General features: G+C 36.0%; 1 protein-coding gene across 3 annotated transcripts in view; it reads right to left on the reverse strand.

The window, feature by feature from the left end:
- LOC133173240 (guanine nucleotide exchange factor VAV2-like) overlaps positions 1-16,347 on the reverse strand; it is a 36,152-nt gene that overhangs the window by 11,140 nt on the left and 8,665 nt on the right. For all 3 annotated transcript variants that reach the window (XM_061308217.1, XM_061308216.1, XM_061308215.1), the window contains exons 9-16: positions 15,631-15,726; positions 15,445-15,516; positions 15,044-15,117; positions 14,886-14,904; positions 13,993-14,084; positions 11,582-11,627; positions 6,693-6,791; positions 439-548 (exon numbers count right to left, since the gene is read on the reverse strand). In XM_061308217.1, the coding sequence (XP_061164201.1) occupies positions 439-548; positions 6,693-6,791; positions 11,582-11,627; positions 13,993-14,084; positions 14,886-14,904; positions 15,044-15,117; positions 15,445-15,516; positions 15,631-15,726 (608 nt within the window). The remainder of the gene's footprint in view (positions 1-438; positions 549-6,692; positions 6,792-11,581; positions 11,628-13,992; positions 14,085-14,885; positions 14,905-15,043; positions 15,118-15,444; positions 15,517-15,630; positions 15,727-16,347) is intronic.

A 16,347-nucleotide genomic window follows, 5' to 3' on the forward strand; every position in this document is an offset into this window, starting at 1 on the left:
CAATTCCTTAATATACAGCTATTATGCTGATGTCTTCTTTAACTACTTAACAATAAATATATTTCACTGTTAATGAATCAAACTATTGAAATATACTGCTTCTAATAACAATCTACTAAGTGTATATTAGTGATGGGAATCGGTAAAAATTTTATATCAATGATTGGGATACCGATCTAACTAATTATGGATTATAATTTGTCTATCCGTCTGCAGCATTACCATACTCAAATAAGTTAAAAGATAAGGTGCTGCTGGAAATATATGGCTTAAAAAATATTACGTTTGTAAAATAAAAATATAAACCGATTCATGGGAATAAAAATTCTGTAATCGAGCGCTTGGATTATCCCAGCAATCAACTGATTTTCGATTATAATCGAATATTGGAACACCACTAGTGTATACAGAATTTATAGTGTTATTTTAGATACATACAATGCCAGTTTTATTGCATCGATCCATTTGGCCCTCATATCCTCTGTTTTGGCATAGAATGTAAATGCATTTGAGCCATCTTTCTTTGCCATTATAAATGAACTGGTCCACTGTAAAAAAAAATTACAAACCTTAATACACAATGCATTAGATTCTCAAATTCAAACATTTCAGAATGAGCAATTAAGCTCTATATCATTTTAAAACTGTTGTTTATGATTTGTAAATGTATGATCTGTATACATTTCAACTGCTCTGTTTAAATTTTATCTCCATTATTGTCTAATGTCTACTGTAATGCTCAAAGTAGACCACAGATACCACTAACAAATGTCCAAATCATGAAATGATTAGCATCTCAAAGTTGGTCATAGATACCACTAACAAATGTCCAAATGATAAGCATGCCACAAAACTGGGAGTAGTCTCAATGTAGGTCACAGATACCATTAACAAATGTCCAGATGATATGCATATGACAATACATGGAGTATTCCTAGAGAAGGTCACCGATACTGCTATCTAAAACGCTACAATGTTGTAATTGACTTTCATTTTCCCATCCACAACAACACATCCAATGTGTTTACACTGTACTCCTCCTCCCTAACCACAAACACATGTACCTAACCTCTGACACATTCCATCTATAACCCTTCACATCTCTCTCTTACATCTGCCCCATCATAACCCCCCAACTACCCCACGGGCAGCTCTTTCTTTGGGTGCATACATTGAACCCCCCATTTCTCCTGAGGTGTTCACATAAAATCCTCTTCTCTCATTCCCATTAGATGCAATTCCTTTCCCCTATTTCTACAAGTCATTTACATAAACATTCTCAATCAATCTACTATTAATACTTTGATTTTCACATGTTTAATACCTTGTCCTATAAGGTGAGCACATCAACAATTAACATTAACCCCCATCAACAATCTCTTAGTTTTAGATGTGCACAAAGTTTACCCTCCCATCTCTTAATTTTGGATGTGTATGATATTTCCCCTCCCATCTCTTACTTTTGAATGTGTACAATGACCCCCTTCCATCTGTTACTTTATGTTGGATGTGTACAATGTTCCCTCTCCCCTCTCTTACTTTGTGTGGGATGTGTACAATGTTCCCTCTCCCATCTCTTACTCTGTGTTGGATGTGTACAATGACCTGCCTCCCATCTCTTACTTTGTGTTGGATGTGTACAATGACTCCCTCCCATCTCTTACTTTATGTTGGATGTGTATAATGTTCCCTCTCTCATCTCTTACTTTGTGTTGGATGTGTACAATGTTCCCTCTCTCATCTCTTACATTGTGTTGGATGTGTACAATGTTCCCTCTCCCATCTCTTACTTTGTGTTGGATGAGTACATTGTTCCCTCTCCCATCCCTTACTTTGTGCTGGATGTACAATATTCCCCCTCTCATCTCTTACTTTTGGATGTGTACAATGACTCCCTTCCATCTCTTACTTTGTTTGGATGTGTACAATGACTTGCTTCCATCTCTTACTTTGTGTTGGATGTGTACAATATTCACCCTCCCATCTCTTACTTTGTGTTGGATGTGTACAATGTTCCCCCTCTCATCTCTTACATTTGGATGTGTACAGTGACTCCCTTCCATCTCTTACTTTGTGTTGGATGTGTACAATGACTCACTTCCATCTCATACTTTGTGTTGGATGTGTACAATGACTCCCCTCCCATCTCTTTGTGTTGGATGTGTACAATATTCACCCTCCCATCTCTTACTTTGTGTTGGATGTGTACAATGTTCCCCCTCTCATCTCTTACTTTTGGATGTGTACAGTGACTCCCTTCCATCTCTTACTTTGTGTTGGATGTGTACAATATTCACCATTCCATATCTTACTTTGTGTTGGATGTGTACAATGTTCCCTCTCCCATCTCTTTGTGTTGGATGTGTACACTATTTCCCCTACCATCTCCTACTTTTGGATGTGTACAATGACCCCCTTCCATCTCTTACTATATGTTGGATGTATACAATATTCCCCCTCCCATCTCTTACTTTGGATGTGTACAATGTTCACCCTCCCATCTCTTACTTTTCGATGTGTACAATGTTCCCTCTCTCATCTTATTTTTGGATGTGTACAATGACTCCCTCCCATCTCTCACTTTATGTTGGATGTGTATAATGTTCCCTCTCCCATCTCTTACTTTGTGTTGGATGTGTACAATGTTTCCTCTCTCATCTTATTTTTGGATGTGTACAATGACTCCCTCCCATCTCTTACTTTATGTTGGATGTGTATAATGTTCCCTCTCTCATCTCTTACTTTGTGTTGGATGTGTACAATGTTCCCTCTCCCATCTCTTAATTTGTGATGGATGTGTACAATATTCACCCTCCCATCTCTTACTTTGTGTTGGATGTGTACAATGTTCCCCCTCTCATCTCTTACATTTGGATGTGTACAGTGACTCCTTTCCATCTCTTACTTTGTGTTGGATATGTACAATTACTCCCTTCCATCTCATACTTTGTGTTGGATGTGTGCAATGTTCCTCCTCCCATCTCTTACTTTGTGTTGGATGTGTACAATGTTCTCCCTCCTGTGTCTTACTTTTGGATGTGTACAGTGACTCCCTTCCATCTCTTACTTTGTGTTGGATGTGTACAATGTTCCCCCTCTCATCTCTTACTTTTGAATGTTGGATGTGTACAATGACTCCCCACAATCTCTTACTTTGTGTTGGATGTGTAGGATGTTCCCTCTCCCATCTCTTTGTGTTGGATGTGTATAATGTTCCCTCTCCCATCTCTTACTTTGTGTTGGATGTGTACAATGTTCCCCCTCTCATCTCTTACTTTTGAATGTTGGATGTGTACAATGACTCCCCACAATCTCTTACTTTGTGTTGGATGTGTAGGATGTTCCCTCTCCCATCTCTTTGTGTTGGATGTGTATAATGTTCCCTCTCCCATCTCTTACTTTGTGTTGGATGTGTATAATGTTCCCCCTCTCATCTTACTTTTGGATGTGTACAAAAACTCCCCTCCATCTCTTTGTGTTGGATGTGTACAATGACCCCCTCTCCCATCCCTTACCTTGTGTTGGATGTGTACAATGTTCCCCCTCCCATCTCTTACATTGTGTTGGATGTGTACAATGTTCTCTCTCCCATCTCTTACTTTGTTTTGATGTGTGCAATGTTCCTCCTCCCATCTCTTACTTTGTGTTGGATGTGTACAATGAATCCCTTCCATTTCATACTTTGTGTTGGATGTGTACAATGACTCCCTACAGTCTCTTACTTTGTGTTGGATGTGTACAATGTTCCCCCTCTCATCTCTTATTTTTGAATGTTGGATGTGTACAATGACTCCCCACAATCTCTTACTTTGTGTTGGATGTGTAGGATGTTCCCTCTCCCATCTCTTTGTGTTGGATGTGTATAATGTTCCCTCTCCCATCTCTTACTTTGTGTTGGATGTGTATAATGTTCCCCCTCTCATCTTACTTTTGGATGTGTACAAAAACTCCCCTCCATCTCTTTGTGTTGGATGTGTACAATGACCCCCTCTCCCATCCCTTACCTTGTGTTGAATGTGTACAATGTTCCCCCTCCCATCTCTTACATTGTGTTGGATGTGTACAATGTTCTCTCTCCCATCTCTTACTTTGTTTTGATGTGTGCAATGTTCCTCCTCCCATCTCTTACTTTGTGTTGGATGTGTACAATGAATCCCTTCCATTTCATACTTTGTGTTGGATGTGTACAATGACTCCCTACAGTCTCTTACTTTGTGTTGGATGTGAAAAATGTTCCCTCTCCCATCCCTTACTTTTGGATGTGCACACTGTTCCCTATCTCATCTCTTACTTTGTGTTGGATGTGTACAATATTCCCCGATCTTATCTTACTTTTGAATATGGACAATGACTCCTCTCCATCTCTTACTTTGTGTTGGATGTGTACAATATTCATCCTCCCATCCCTTACCTTGTGTTGGATGTGTGCAATATTCATCCTCTGATCTCTACTTTGTGTTGGATGTGTACAATGTTCCCTCTCTCATCTCTTTGTGTTGGATGTGTACAATGTTCCCTCTCCCATTTCTTACTTTGTGTTGGATGTGTACATTGTTTCCTCTCTCATCTCTTTGTGTTGGATGTGTACAATGTTCCCTCTCTCATCTCTTTGTGTTGGATGTGTACAATGTTCCCTCTCCCATTTCTTACTTTGTGTTGGATGTGTACAATGTTCCCTCTCTCATCTCTTTGTGTTGGATGTGTACAATGTTCCCTCTCCCATTTCTTAGTTTGTGTTGGATGTGTACAATGTTCCCTCTCTCATCTCTTTGTGTTGGATGTGTACAATGTTCCCTTTCCCATTTCTTACTTTGTGTTGGATGTGTACATTGTTTCCTCTCTCCTCTCTTTGTGTTGGATGTGTACAATGTTCCCTCTCCCATATCTTACTTTGTGTTGGATGTGTACAATGACTAGCTTTCATCTCTTATTTTGTGTTGGATGTGTACAATATTCACCCTCCCATCTCTTACTTTGTGTTGGATGTGTACAATGTTCTCCCTCCTGTCTCTTACTTTGTGTTGGATGTGTACAATATTCCCTCTCCCATCTCTTACTTTGTGTTGGATGTGTACAATGCCCCCCCCCCCCCCTCCTCCCATCTCTTACTTTGTGTTAGATGTGTACAATGACCCGCCATCCATCTCTTACTTTATGTTGGATGTGTATAATGTTCCCTCTCTCATCTCTTACTTTGTGTTGAATGTGTACAATGTTCCCTCTCCCATCTCTTACTTTGTGTTGGATGAGTACAATGACTCCCTACAGTCTCTTACTCTGTGTTGGATGTGTACAATGACCCGCCTCCCATCTCTTACTTTGTGTTGGATGTGTACAATGTTCCCTCTCCCATCTCTTACTTTGTGTTGGATGTGTACAATGTCCCCCCTCCCATCTCTTACTTTGTGTTGGATGTGTACAATGACTAGCTTTCATCTCTTATTTTGTGTTGGATGTGTACAATGTTCTCCCTCCTGTCTCTTACTTTGTGTTGGATGTGTACAATATTCCCTCTCCCATCTCTTACTTTGTGTTGGATGTGTACAATGCCCCCCCCCCCCTCCTCCCATCTCTTACTTTGTGTTAGATGTGTACAATGACCCGCCATCCATCTCTTACTTTATGTTGGATGTGTATAATGTTCCCTCTCTCATCTCTTACTTTGTGTTGAATGTGTACAATGTTCCCTCTCCCATCTCTTACTTTGTGTTGGATGAGTACAATGACTCCCTACAGTCTCTTACTCTGTGTTGGATGTGTACAATGACCCGCCTCCCATCTCTTACTTTGTGTTGGATGTGTACAATGTTCCCTCTCCCATCTCTTACTTTGTGTTGGATGTGACAATGTCCCCCCTCCCATCTCTTACTTTGTGTTGGATGTGTACAATGACTAGCTTTCATCTCTTATTTTGTGTTGGATGTGTACAATGTTCTCCCTCCTGTCTCTTACTTTGTGTTGGATGTGTACAATATTCCCTCTCCCATCTCTTACTTTGTGTTGGATGTGTACAATGCCTCCCCCCCCCCCCTCTCTTACTTTGTGTTAGATGTGTACAATGACCCGCCTCCCATCTCTTACTTTATGTTGGATGTGTATAATGTTCCCTCTCTCATCTCTTACTTTGTGTTGGATGTGTACAATGTTCCCTCTCCCATCTCTTACTTTGTGTTGGATGAGTACAATGACTCCCTACAGTCTCTTACTCTGTGTTGGATGTGTACAATGACCCGCCTCCCATCTCTTACTTTGTGTTGGATGTGTACAATGTTCCCTCTCCCATCTCTTACTTTGTGTTGGATGTGACAATGTCCCCCCTCCCATCTCTTACTTTGTGTTGGATGTGTACAATGACTAGCTTTCATCTCTTATTTTGTGTTGGATGTGTACAATGTTCTCCCTCCTGTCTCTTACTTTGTGTTGGATGTGTACAATATTCCCTCTCCCATCTCTTACTTTGTGTTGGATGTGTACAATGCCTCCCCCCCCTCCCATCTCTTACTTTGTGTTAGATGTGTACAATGACCCGCCTCCCATCTCTTACTTTATGTTGGATGTGTATAATGTTCCCTCTCTCATCTCTTACTTTGTGTTGGATGTGTACAATGTTCCCTCTCCCATCTCTTACTTTGTGTTGGATGTGACAATGTCCCCCCTCCCATCTCTTTCTTTGTGTTGGGTGTGTACGCTACCTTGTCTCCACGACGCTGTGTTTCCCTGTTTGCGGGCTGTTGGTCATGGACTTTATACACAGCCAAAATGATGGCCTCTTTAAAACTGTAAGATTCCCCCTGTAATATACAAGAAGCAGGGATTAGGATGAGAGACAAACATACATTTCTGTAAACAAATCAAGATAAAAATGCTTAAAATGATGATAATAATAATCTTAAATGATTAAACTATGATGAAAATGATATCCCATCAGGTTCAGTTAAACGAAGAAGTGACTATTTCCTCTTCAACTTTGGTTTTAACATAGGTCTTTCTTCTAAGTCATTGACTGTAGGTGAGATGTGGCATGAAACATTAAAAATGCATTTGAGCAGGTTTAATTTATATATCATTTGTGTTAAACTAAAAATCTGTCTTTATGCAGTTCTTTACCAGAGTTACTCATGTGTAAAATGTAGGTCAGGTGAAGCATGTAAAGCATGTATTAGAATAAACATCAAAAGATGCACCATGTAATTATCTGGGGTGCAACAATATGCCGGTATAACAGTGTATCATGATACCCCAAAAAATTGTAACATATGGCAGTAAAAAAACGTGTATCACGATATATAATATTTTAAGCAATTTACATATATATATATATATATATATATATATATATATATATATATATATATATATATATATATATACAGTCAAATCTCGTTATCACGAACTCGATGGGACCAAGGAAAAACTTTGAGACATTTGATGATTCGAGATATTGACGGTAAAATACTTTAAGAATAAGTGGTTGGGACTTCCAAATCACTTTGACATATCCATGGTATTCGAGATATCTGTGTTCGAGATACCGAAGTTCAAGTGTATTTTTAAATTTAACTTAATAAAAGTGATTTTCTTTATTTGCTTCAGCTGTTTTTTATTGTGTTCAGAGCTTATTAAATGTTACATAATGTATTTGTAAACTTGAAATAATCTCCAACTTGCATCATTTCACATTGTGAAGGAGAGTTTCTCATTAAGAACAGAGCATACAAATTATATTAGAAATATGCAAGGTGAAATATGGTGATACATATCATGATACAGTCCCAGTGTATCATGATATATCATGATTCACTCTAGCCATATTGTAACATCCCTAATAATTATGCAAGTTTGGTTTGAATGCCATGTGTGATAAGCCATGAAAAAACCTTAATGATGAACATAGTCAGCTCTACTGAAAAACTGAATGTGGGTCCAATGCAGCATCTGAAACAAATAAACTAAGAAATATCATGTAAGCAAGTTTGGTTAAATACTTGTGAAAACAATATGATTCTAGCCTAAAATGTAGACCAAGTCTTAGCCAGCATCCAGGTATCCCCTTATGTTTGAATATCACTATATGAAGTGAACTCTGTCTTGTGCATTGAAAGAAATACAGATAAATGGGCTGATGGATAGATAGACATACAGACAAGACGATTCCAGTATATCCCCACCAACTTTGGATAAATTATACATGTGAAATTAAAGCTGTAAATGATATTCATTGAAGACATATCATCAAAGACAAGAGGCCCATGGGCCACAACGCTCACCTGAGTAATTTTGGCTTTGCTGTTTTTCAACTGATCCCCCCCCTTGTAGTACTTATTGTGGCCACGCCCTACCCCCAGGGGTCATGATTTGAACATTTAGAATCTACATTACCCAAGAATGCTTCCACATAAGTTTCAGCTTTTCTAGCCCAGTGGTTCTTTAGATTTTTACTACCTGTACATATTTCAATGTAAAACTTGGATTCCCTATTGTGGCCCCGCCCTATCCCTGGAGGTCATGATTTGAACAATTTAGAATCTACACTACCCCAGGATGTTTCTACATATGTTTCAGCTTTTCTGGCCAAGTGGTTCTTGAGAAAAAGATTTTTAAAGATTTTTTCTGCATATTTCAATGTAAAACTTGGATTTCCTATTGTGGCCCTGCCCTACCCTCGGGTGTCATGATTTGAACAATTTAGAATCTACACTACCCCAGGATGCTTCCACATAAGTTTCAGCTTTTCCAGCCCAGTGGTTCTTGAGAAGAAGATTTTTAAAGATTTTTTCTACATATTTCAATGTAAAACTTGGATTCCCTATTGTGGCCTCACCCTACCCCCCGGGGTCATGATTTGAACAATTTAGAATCTACACTACCCCAGGATGTTTCTACATAAGTTTCAGCTTTTCTGGCCAAGTGGTTCTTGAGAAGAAGATTTTTAAAGATTTTTTCTACATATTTCAATGTAAAACTTGGATTCCCTATTGTGGCCCCGTCCTACCCCCGGGGGTCATGATTTGAACAATTTAGAATCTACACTATACCAGGATGCTTCCACATAAGTTTCAGCTTTTCCAGCCCAGTGGTTCTTGAGAAGAAGATTTTTAAAGATTTTTTTCTACATATTTCAATGTAAAACTTGGATTTCCTATTGTGGCCCCGCCCTACCCCCGGGGTTCATGATTTGAACAATTTAGAATCTGCACTACCCCAGGATGTTTCTACATAAGTTTCAGATTTTCTGGCCCAGTGGTTCTTGAGAAGAAGATTTTTAAAGATTTTTTGTACATATTTCAATGTAAAACTTGGATTTCCTATTGTGGCCCCTCCCTACCCCCAGGGGTCATGATTTGAACAATTTAGAATCTACACTACCCCAGGATGCTTCCACATAAGTTTCAGCCTTATTGGCCCAGTGGTTCTTGAGAAGTAGATTTTTTAATGACCCCACCCAATTTTTGTCTTTTCTTGATTATCTCCCCTTTGAAGGGGGCTTGGCCCTTCATTTTAACAATTTAAACTCCCCTTCACCCAAGGATGCTTTGTACCAAGTTTGGTTAAAATTGGCCCAGTGGTTCTTGAGAAGAAGTTGAAAATGTGAAAAGTTTACAGACGGACAGACAGATAGACAGACGGATGGATGGACGAACGGACGACGGACAACGGGTGATCAGAATAGCTCACTTGAGCTTTCAGCTCAGGTGAGCTAAAAAGGGTTCTATAACTCTGATTCAAAGGGTTCCCTGAATATTTTTTCTATTTTCAAGTAAATGTACACATACTGAGTGTGATTACAATTTAAAATATGCAGGATTCTTGTAGGCAACCAAATCCTTTAATTTACCCCAAAACCATGTTGATTCCAATCATACAAAAAAAATACCCATTCACACATGTACAACCTATATCCACCAGTAGAAATGAATGGGCCTTGTAACATGGAAATGAATTGCATTTAATATCTAGAATACAGCAAGGCTTAGTATTATCAAGGTGAGAGGTAAATCATGCATTTAAAAAAAAAAGCATACAACATTCATATATTTCAAACCATGTAAAGCTTGCAAAATAAAAATTTATAACTTAAACATACCTAGTAATGTAATATTGAAAAATACTTACCTGTACATACATAAACACTCACACACTTATCAATTTAAGCTAAGTAAATCCTGTTAAATTTTGCTTGTCATTCAAGGCTTTTTTTTCACATTCACAGATTTAAAATCAATGTGTCAGATGTATGTCATGTAATTAAGACTTTTTCACCTCCACAACCAGTTGTTGTATATGTAGCAATAGGACTTAAGTTTTCACCTTCTGATTCATACACATGTATTTATTGAATTCAGAGGATTTTCAACCATACAATGAAATGACTACTTGGGAACATTTGGGAAACAGGTGGTTTCAAATAAGCCCTCTAGTCTTTCTATTGATTGGTTCCCTTTTTTCCCTGGTTAAAGGTTTAATTTCATACGATTGGAAAGATGATTTCATTCATGTCATGCCATGCCAGTTAGTATCACGTTCAATGCTACTGTACTGACCATGTGGAATTAAGTAAAGTGATGTGACTAGACTGGTTTTATAACAAACTTCTTACAAAATAGATTTCAAAATAAAATAGAAGATATAGCTAATGCTCAAAAACAAAAGAAAAAAAACATTCCAAAGAAATAATTGTAATGATACAAGGATGTACATTCTATAATATAAGTCAATATAAGTAAATACTAAAGTTTTGTTATACATTTAAAATGAGCCTTCTCCTCTCTTACTTCACAGAGATTTCCTGTCAGGTAAATCACATCACCTTGTACATGATTTGGACCAGATTTAGAGTTTTGGATACAGTTAAGATCAGCTGATCATTCAGTATATAGTTTGCTACAACAGATAATTTCTTACCGAAAATAATCGATCCACCATCTGGGGAAAAGCACATAATGAAAAGAATCAATTCAATGTTAGCAAGGAATAAAAACCCTCCCCAAAATCAAAACTTAGTGAGTTCTTGTCACATGTAACTAGCTGGATTTGATAAAAGTAGTCTTTATTACAACCAAATAAACTGGGTCACTTTAATGACAAATTGAACAAATGAGAGTTACTCTGGTCTTTCTCTCAATCTCATCTCTCTATCCATAAAAAAATAAATGAAATCAGTGCTAGTGGAATAAAAATTCCTCTGCAAAGTAGTATCATTTAAGTGAATTTCTTCATTTATCAAAAATTAGCTTCCATTTTTGAATTTATACAAATAACAAAATAAAAAACTAAAAATAGAACATCTTGGCAGAGGTTATAATAGAAAAAAAAAATTCATTCATGGATAAAACAACCTAACAACATTTCTAGACAACAATTAAAAAATGCACAACAAATACTCAACCACTTCATGCACAAAAAAAATGTCATGTCTCACTCAGAGAACAATCCGATATAATGATATTTTAGCTATCTATGACATTACAATCTGTGGTGATCTTCAATATGCAGTTAGCTTTCTAGTCCTATTATATTTCTTCTGGTGTGCAAAGAATATAAATTATTGACTGTAACAGAGTATCTTAACATGTCCACTTACCCTTGCCTTGCACATCAGCATGACTTTGTCAAAGAGGAATATGTATCTGTCAAAGAAAATATTCAAAAAATCAGATAAACATTATAAAACATTATTATGGCCACAACACTAACCCCAGAGACCCTCTTCCTCTCAACACTAACCCTGGAGACCCTCTTCCTCTCAACACTAACCCTAGAGACCCTCTTCCTCTCAACACTAACCCTAGAGACCCTCTTCCTGATTCATGCATAATTACAATGTATGTAATTATTGTATTGAAAACCAATACTGTAGCCATCAACTTTAGAATACACTATTTCGACAGTTGTAGTTTATTGAGTCTTAACAACAAGTTAAAATTTCAACTATATTGCTATGGCAGAAGTCTTCATATTTTGTTTTCCTATAGTGGAAAAGGCCTAGGATTGAACAGATTTAAATCTACTCTACATGTACATGGGAATGCTTGCTTATTACTTTGACTAAATGTGGCCTTAAAGTTCTTTAAACAGTTCCTTAAAGATATTCAAACACTTTGTTGAACAAGTTTGAATCTAAAACAAAAATACAAGCTTTCACAATAGTATCATCTTTTCTGATCCTGTGAGCTTGGGGAGATTTTAAATAACATCTTTTTTTAATCAATCCACTTGACATTACGTTTTAAATTTGTACAATTTGAAGGCATTTTTGAAGGGAAAATGGTCTTCCTTTTTTTACTTAATGACAGAAAATTCAATTATAAGGAATAAATTTAATAGCTACCCAAGATATACTTGTAGAACAACTTTTTATAAGCCAAGAACTAAACTGTTTTATGCTTTAAAAAGCATAAACTGTTCCATCATACCCTACAGTTTTTCTTGGGTTCTTTAAACCAATCACATAGATTGCAGAGTGGAGCTCAAAACTGAAAAATTATTAAAAAGGCCATGCACAGGGATGTGAACCAAAATGTATACCTAAGTGAACCTAGTATGTACCTTTATTTTAGGTACCTGTAACATATCAATTTGTACCAGGGTTGGTCGGGAAATACCAGTGGTGGGAATTACCAGTGGTAAATACCGGTATTTCCCATCCCGGGAAATACTACAAATTTTCTCTAAACTGGGAAATACTGGGAAATACAAAGTTATTAAAGTTTTTTTTTATTTCTCTAATTCATTCAACCTTATACAAAATTTAAAAATAAAATAAACATAAAAACAGAAGATGAATAATATGGAAAATGTATCAAATTGCAATTTAACACATATTACTCCAGGTCCCATCACCATAAGCATTCTGAAACATTTCCCCCAGGCTTTATAAAACTGAAGTTTTCCAATTTAATTCTTTTCAGTTTTGTAGAATTATTAAGTTTAATAATTATAAATCCAAGAACAAAAAAAATTTGTTTTTATCCTTCTATAAACACTGTAGTTATTACAAACAGTCATGTTGTTTTAACAAACTGCTTTGGACAGTTTTGTGCTCCTGTTTTGAGAGATAATTACCTTGAGTAGAACTGAAAGGCTTCTTCTTAGATTTGCTATTTATATCATACTCTACAGTTAAGAAGTTTCTTAGATCCTTCTTTAGTTATATAAAAACCCAATTGGAATCTTTGGGTTCATTTCATGGACCTTTATAGACTACATCTGACTCAAGCATGAAACAAATGACACTCAAGTCTGGTATAGGAATATACTGTTTATGATTATATAAAATGAATTACTTGGAAACCAGAAATTTTTTAAATCAGGAACAGTGATATCAGGTAGATATCTTAGCCAGTACGACCTGTCAATATGAATGAAATATGTAGCTATTTTTTATTTCCCAGTATTTCCCGGGAAATACCAGTAATTCCCGGTAATTACCAGTATTTCCAACCGTCCTGGGAAATATGCGTATTTCCCAGTTTTTTGCCAACCCTGATTTGTACCTGTAACATGTACTTATTAATAGTTGAACACCACTTGTATGTACACACTGTACACAAGCACTACTATTTCAATCAACATTGTGTGTACCTGTTCCTTGGTGATCATTGTGTGTACCTGTTCCTTGGTGATCATTGTGTGTACCTGTTCCTTGGTGAACATTGTGTGTACCTGTTCCTTGGTGAACAATGTGTGTACCTGTTCCTTGGTGAACATTGTGTGTACCTGTTCCTTGGTGAACATTGTGTGTACCTGTTCCTTGGTGAACATTGTGTGTACCTGTTCCTTGGTGAACATTGTGTGTACCTTTTCCTTGGTGAACATTGTGTGTACCTGTTCCTTGGTGATCATTGTGTGTACCTGTTCCTTGGTGAACATTGTGTGTACCTGTTCCTTGGTGAACATTATGATTATGTTTTTGTTGACATGCTTTTCTACAACTTCCTTGTGAACATGACTTATCTTATTCTGCCTGTTATTTTTGTGGGGGTTTTGACTTACCTAATTCTGACTTTATTATCTGTGTGGTTTTTCACTTTTAATTCTCCGTCCTTCTGAAGTCTGCCATAATCTTTTAATGTAGTGTTAGCAGGCTAAAATAAAAGAAATATCGATGGTGATTTTAAGAAGAAAACAAATGAATTCAATCTCAACTTTTAACTAAAGATGACCTTTTTCCACATTCCGCTCTTTTTGATGCTTTTAATTTAACATATATTTAATGACAAATTACTAAATGGGATTCATAACACTGCTAATATGTAGCAAATACTTTAGGTCAAAATACTTTTATTGGCATTTGAAAAATAAAGCAATACACAGCTTTTCATTCAAGATTGTATTACATAATGATAAGTAGCTAAATCTGTTATTAAAAGGCATGTTTAAGGATTTCATGCAATATTTTATTCTTAATACGTAAAAAAAAAAAAAAAAATGGACCAATTGATTCTCATTAATGCATAGACAAAGGTAATGGGTATATACATGTATAACAGAGATTTACATTTTAGCTTATACATAGTTTCTGTTCTATTTCTGCAAACTTCATTAATGCATTAACAAATCTAATACATTGACTACCATATACACTGTATATCAAATATTCTTTGCTACATGTTTTTGCAGGCTTAGGTAATAGCAATACTTTGAAAAAAAAAATTTCACACAAACGATAAACAATAGAGAACTCACAGTTTTTGGTAGATACTGTTTAAATGTAACAGTTAAGATTTGTGCAAGATTTATAAAGCATTGATCTATAGATTTATGATTCACATGTATTGTGGAACTAATCTACTGATGAGCTATTTATAACTTGTTGAACTAATCTACTTATGAGCTATTTTTAACTTAAGATCTACCAAATTTCACAGAGGGCAAGAAAACCATACCATTTGAAGGTCTCCAATGCTGAAAAAATAATATAAAACATATCAAAATGCATACATCAGATTCCAAATACATGTACTTGTGTAGTATGTTCATTGAGGAAAATGAATTGTATAACAGAAATAGTACTCGATGTTAAGTAAAGAGTTGTGAAGTTTACCTGGCCTGTATTTCATTGATAAGCTGTAAGGTCTCATTGTCTCTTTTTACTTCATTAACATACAGCGATAAATCCTAAAATATTCAGTAAATCTTAATCTTATGCTATAATATGAACTATAGAACTTAACTTGACTCTTGAATTATAGAACTTAACTTGACCCTAAAATTCTATTCAAATGAACTATAGAACTTAACTTGACCCTAGAATTCTATTCATATGTGAACTATAGAACTTAACTTGACCCTAGAAATGAACTATAGAACTTAACACTAGAATTTTATTCATATGAACTATAGAACTTAACTTGACCCCTAGAATTCTATTCATATGAAATATAGAACTCACTTGACCCTAGAATTCTAAATACATGTCATTTATTTAAGAGAGCTGAAGCTCACCATCATGGCCTCCAGCCCTTGCTGAAGTGAATCTTTATCTTCTGCAGTTTTCCCCGATTGTTTAATTAGCTCCTGAAAAAAGAAATCATTATTTGTAAAATGTACCTAAAACACTGAATAAACAGCACGTTCTGAATTTAGGTAACAATAAACATGTGAATTGATCCCAACATATTTAATACATACCCTTAGTAATAAATGGTATTTCAAGACTCTCTGCATTGGAACATGGAGCAAATCTCTCAATTTAAATTTACCTTCGTTTGCCTTCTTTTCACATGCCTGAAATATTGACAAAAAATGTCTGTTGAAAACTTATGTATTGATACATTACATTCTATTAAAAGCTGCTTTGTATCTACATTGAATATCCATGGTTTATGGTTTTGAAACCAAAGGGACACAACTCATACCTGATTCACTCACTTGCTGAGAAATAAATTTCAGAGAAATTTACAATAAAATTGAATTAACTTTCAGTCTACACTACACTTAGGATGCTTGTATGTTAATCAAATTTATCAAATTATCCTTGTTTTTGAAAACAATAGTTTTCCTTTATGTAAAAGTTTAAACCCCTATTATTTCCACTCCCCAACACAAATGTATTGACTTAAAAATATTCTATGTAGGAAATCTGTTTTCTCACTTCTACAATTTTTAGTCAAGTACAGTAGTTCTGGAGAAGAGTTTTAAAACAACTCTATTTCTCAAATATATCCCTTCTTTGGAAGGAAACTTAGCATTGTTTCTACTGACATACATTTAATGAGCAAAAAAAATTAAGGAAAAGCCTGAAGAAGTTGTTTTCACAAACTCTCCATTAATACAAGCACACCATTAATACAAGCACAGACTGAATTTCTCAGTATGGAGTACACCCTAAGGTAAAAAAAATTCCAC

Source organism: Saccostrea echinata, unplaced genomic scaffold (genome assembly GCF_033153115.1).
Source record: "Saccostrea echinata isolate AGI-Se365-2 ecotype Australia unplaced genomic scaffold, CSIRO_AGI_Sech_v1 ptg000056l, whole genome shotgun sequence".
Classification (NCBI taxonomy): Eukaryota; Metazoa; Mollusca; class Bivalvia; order Ostreida; family Ostreidae; genus Saccostrea; species Saccostrea echinata.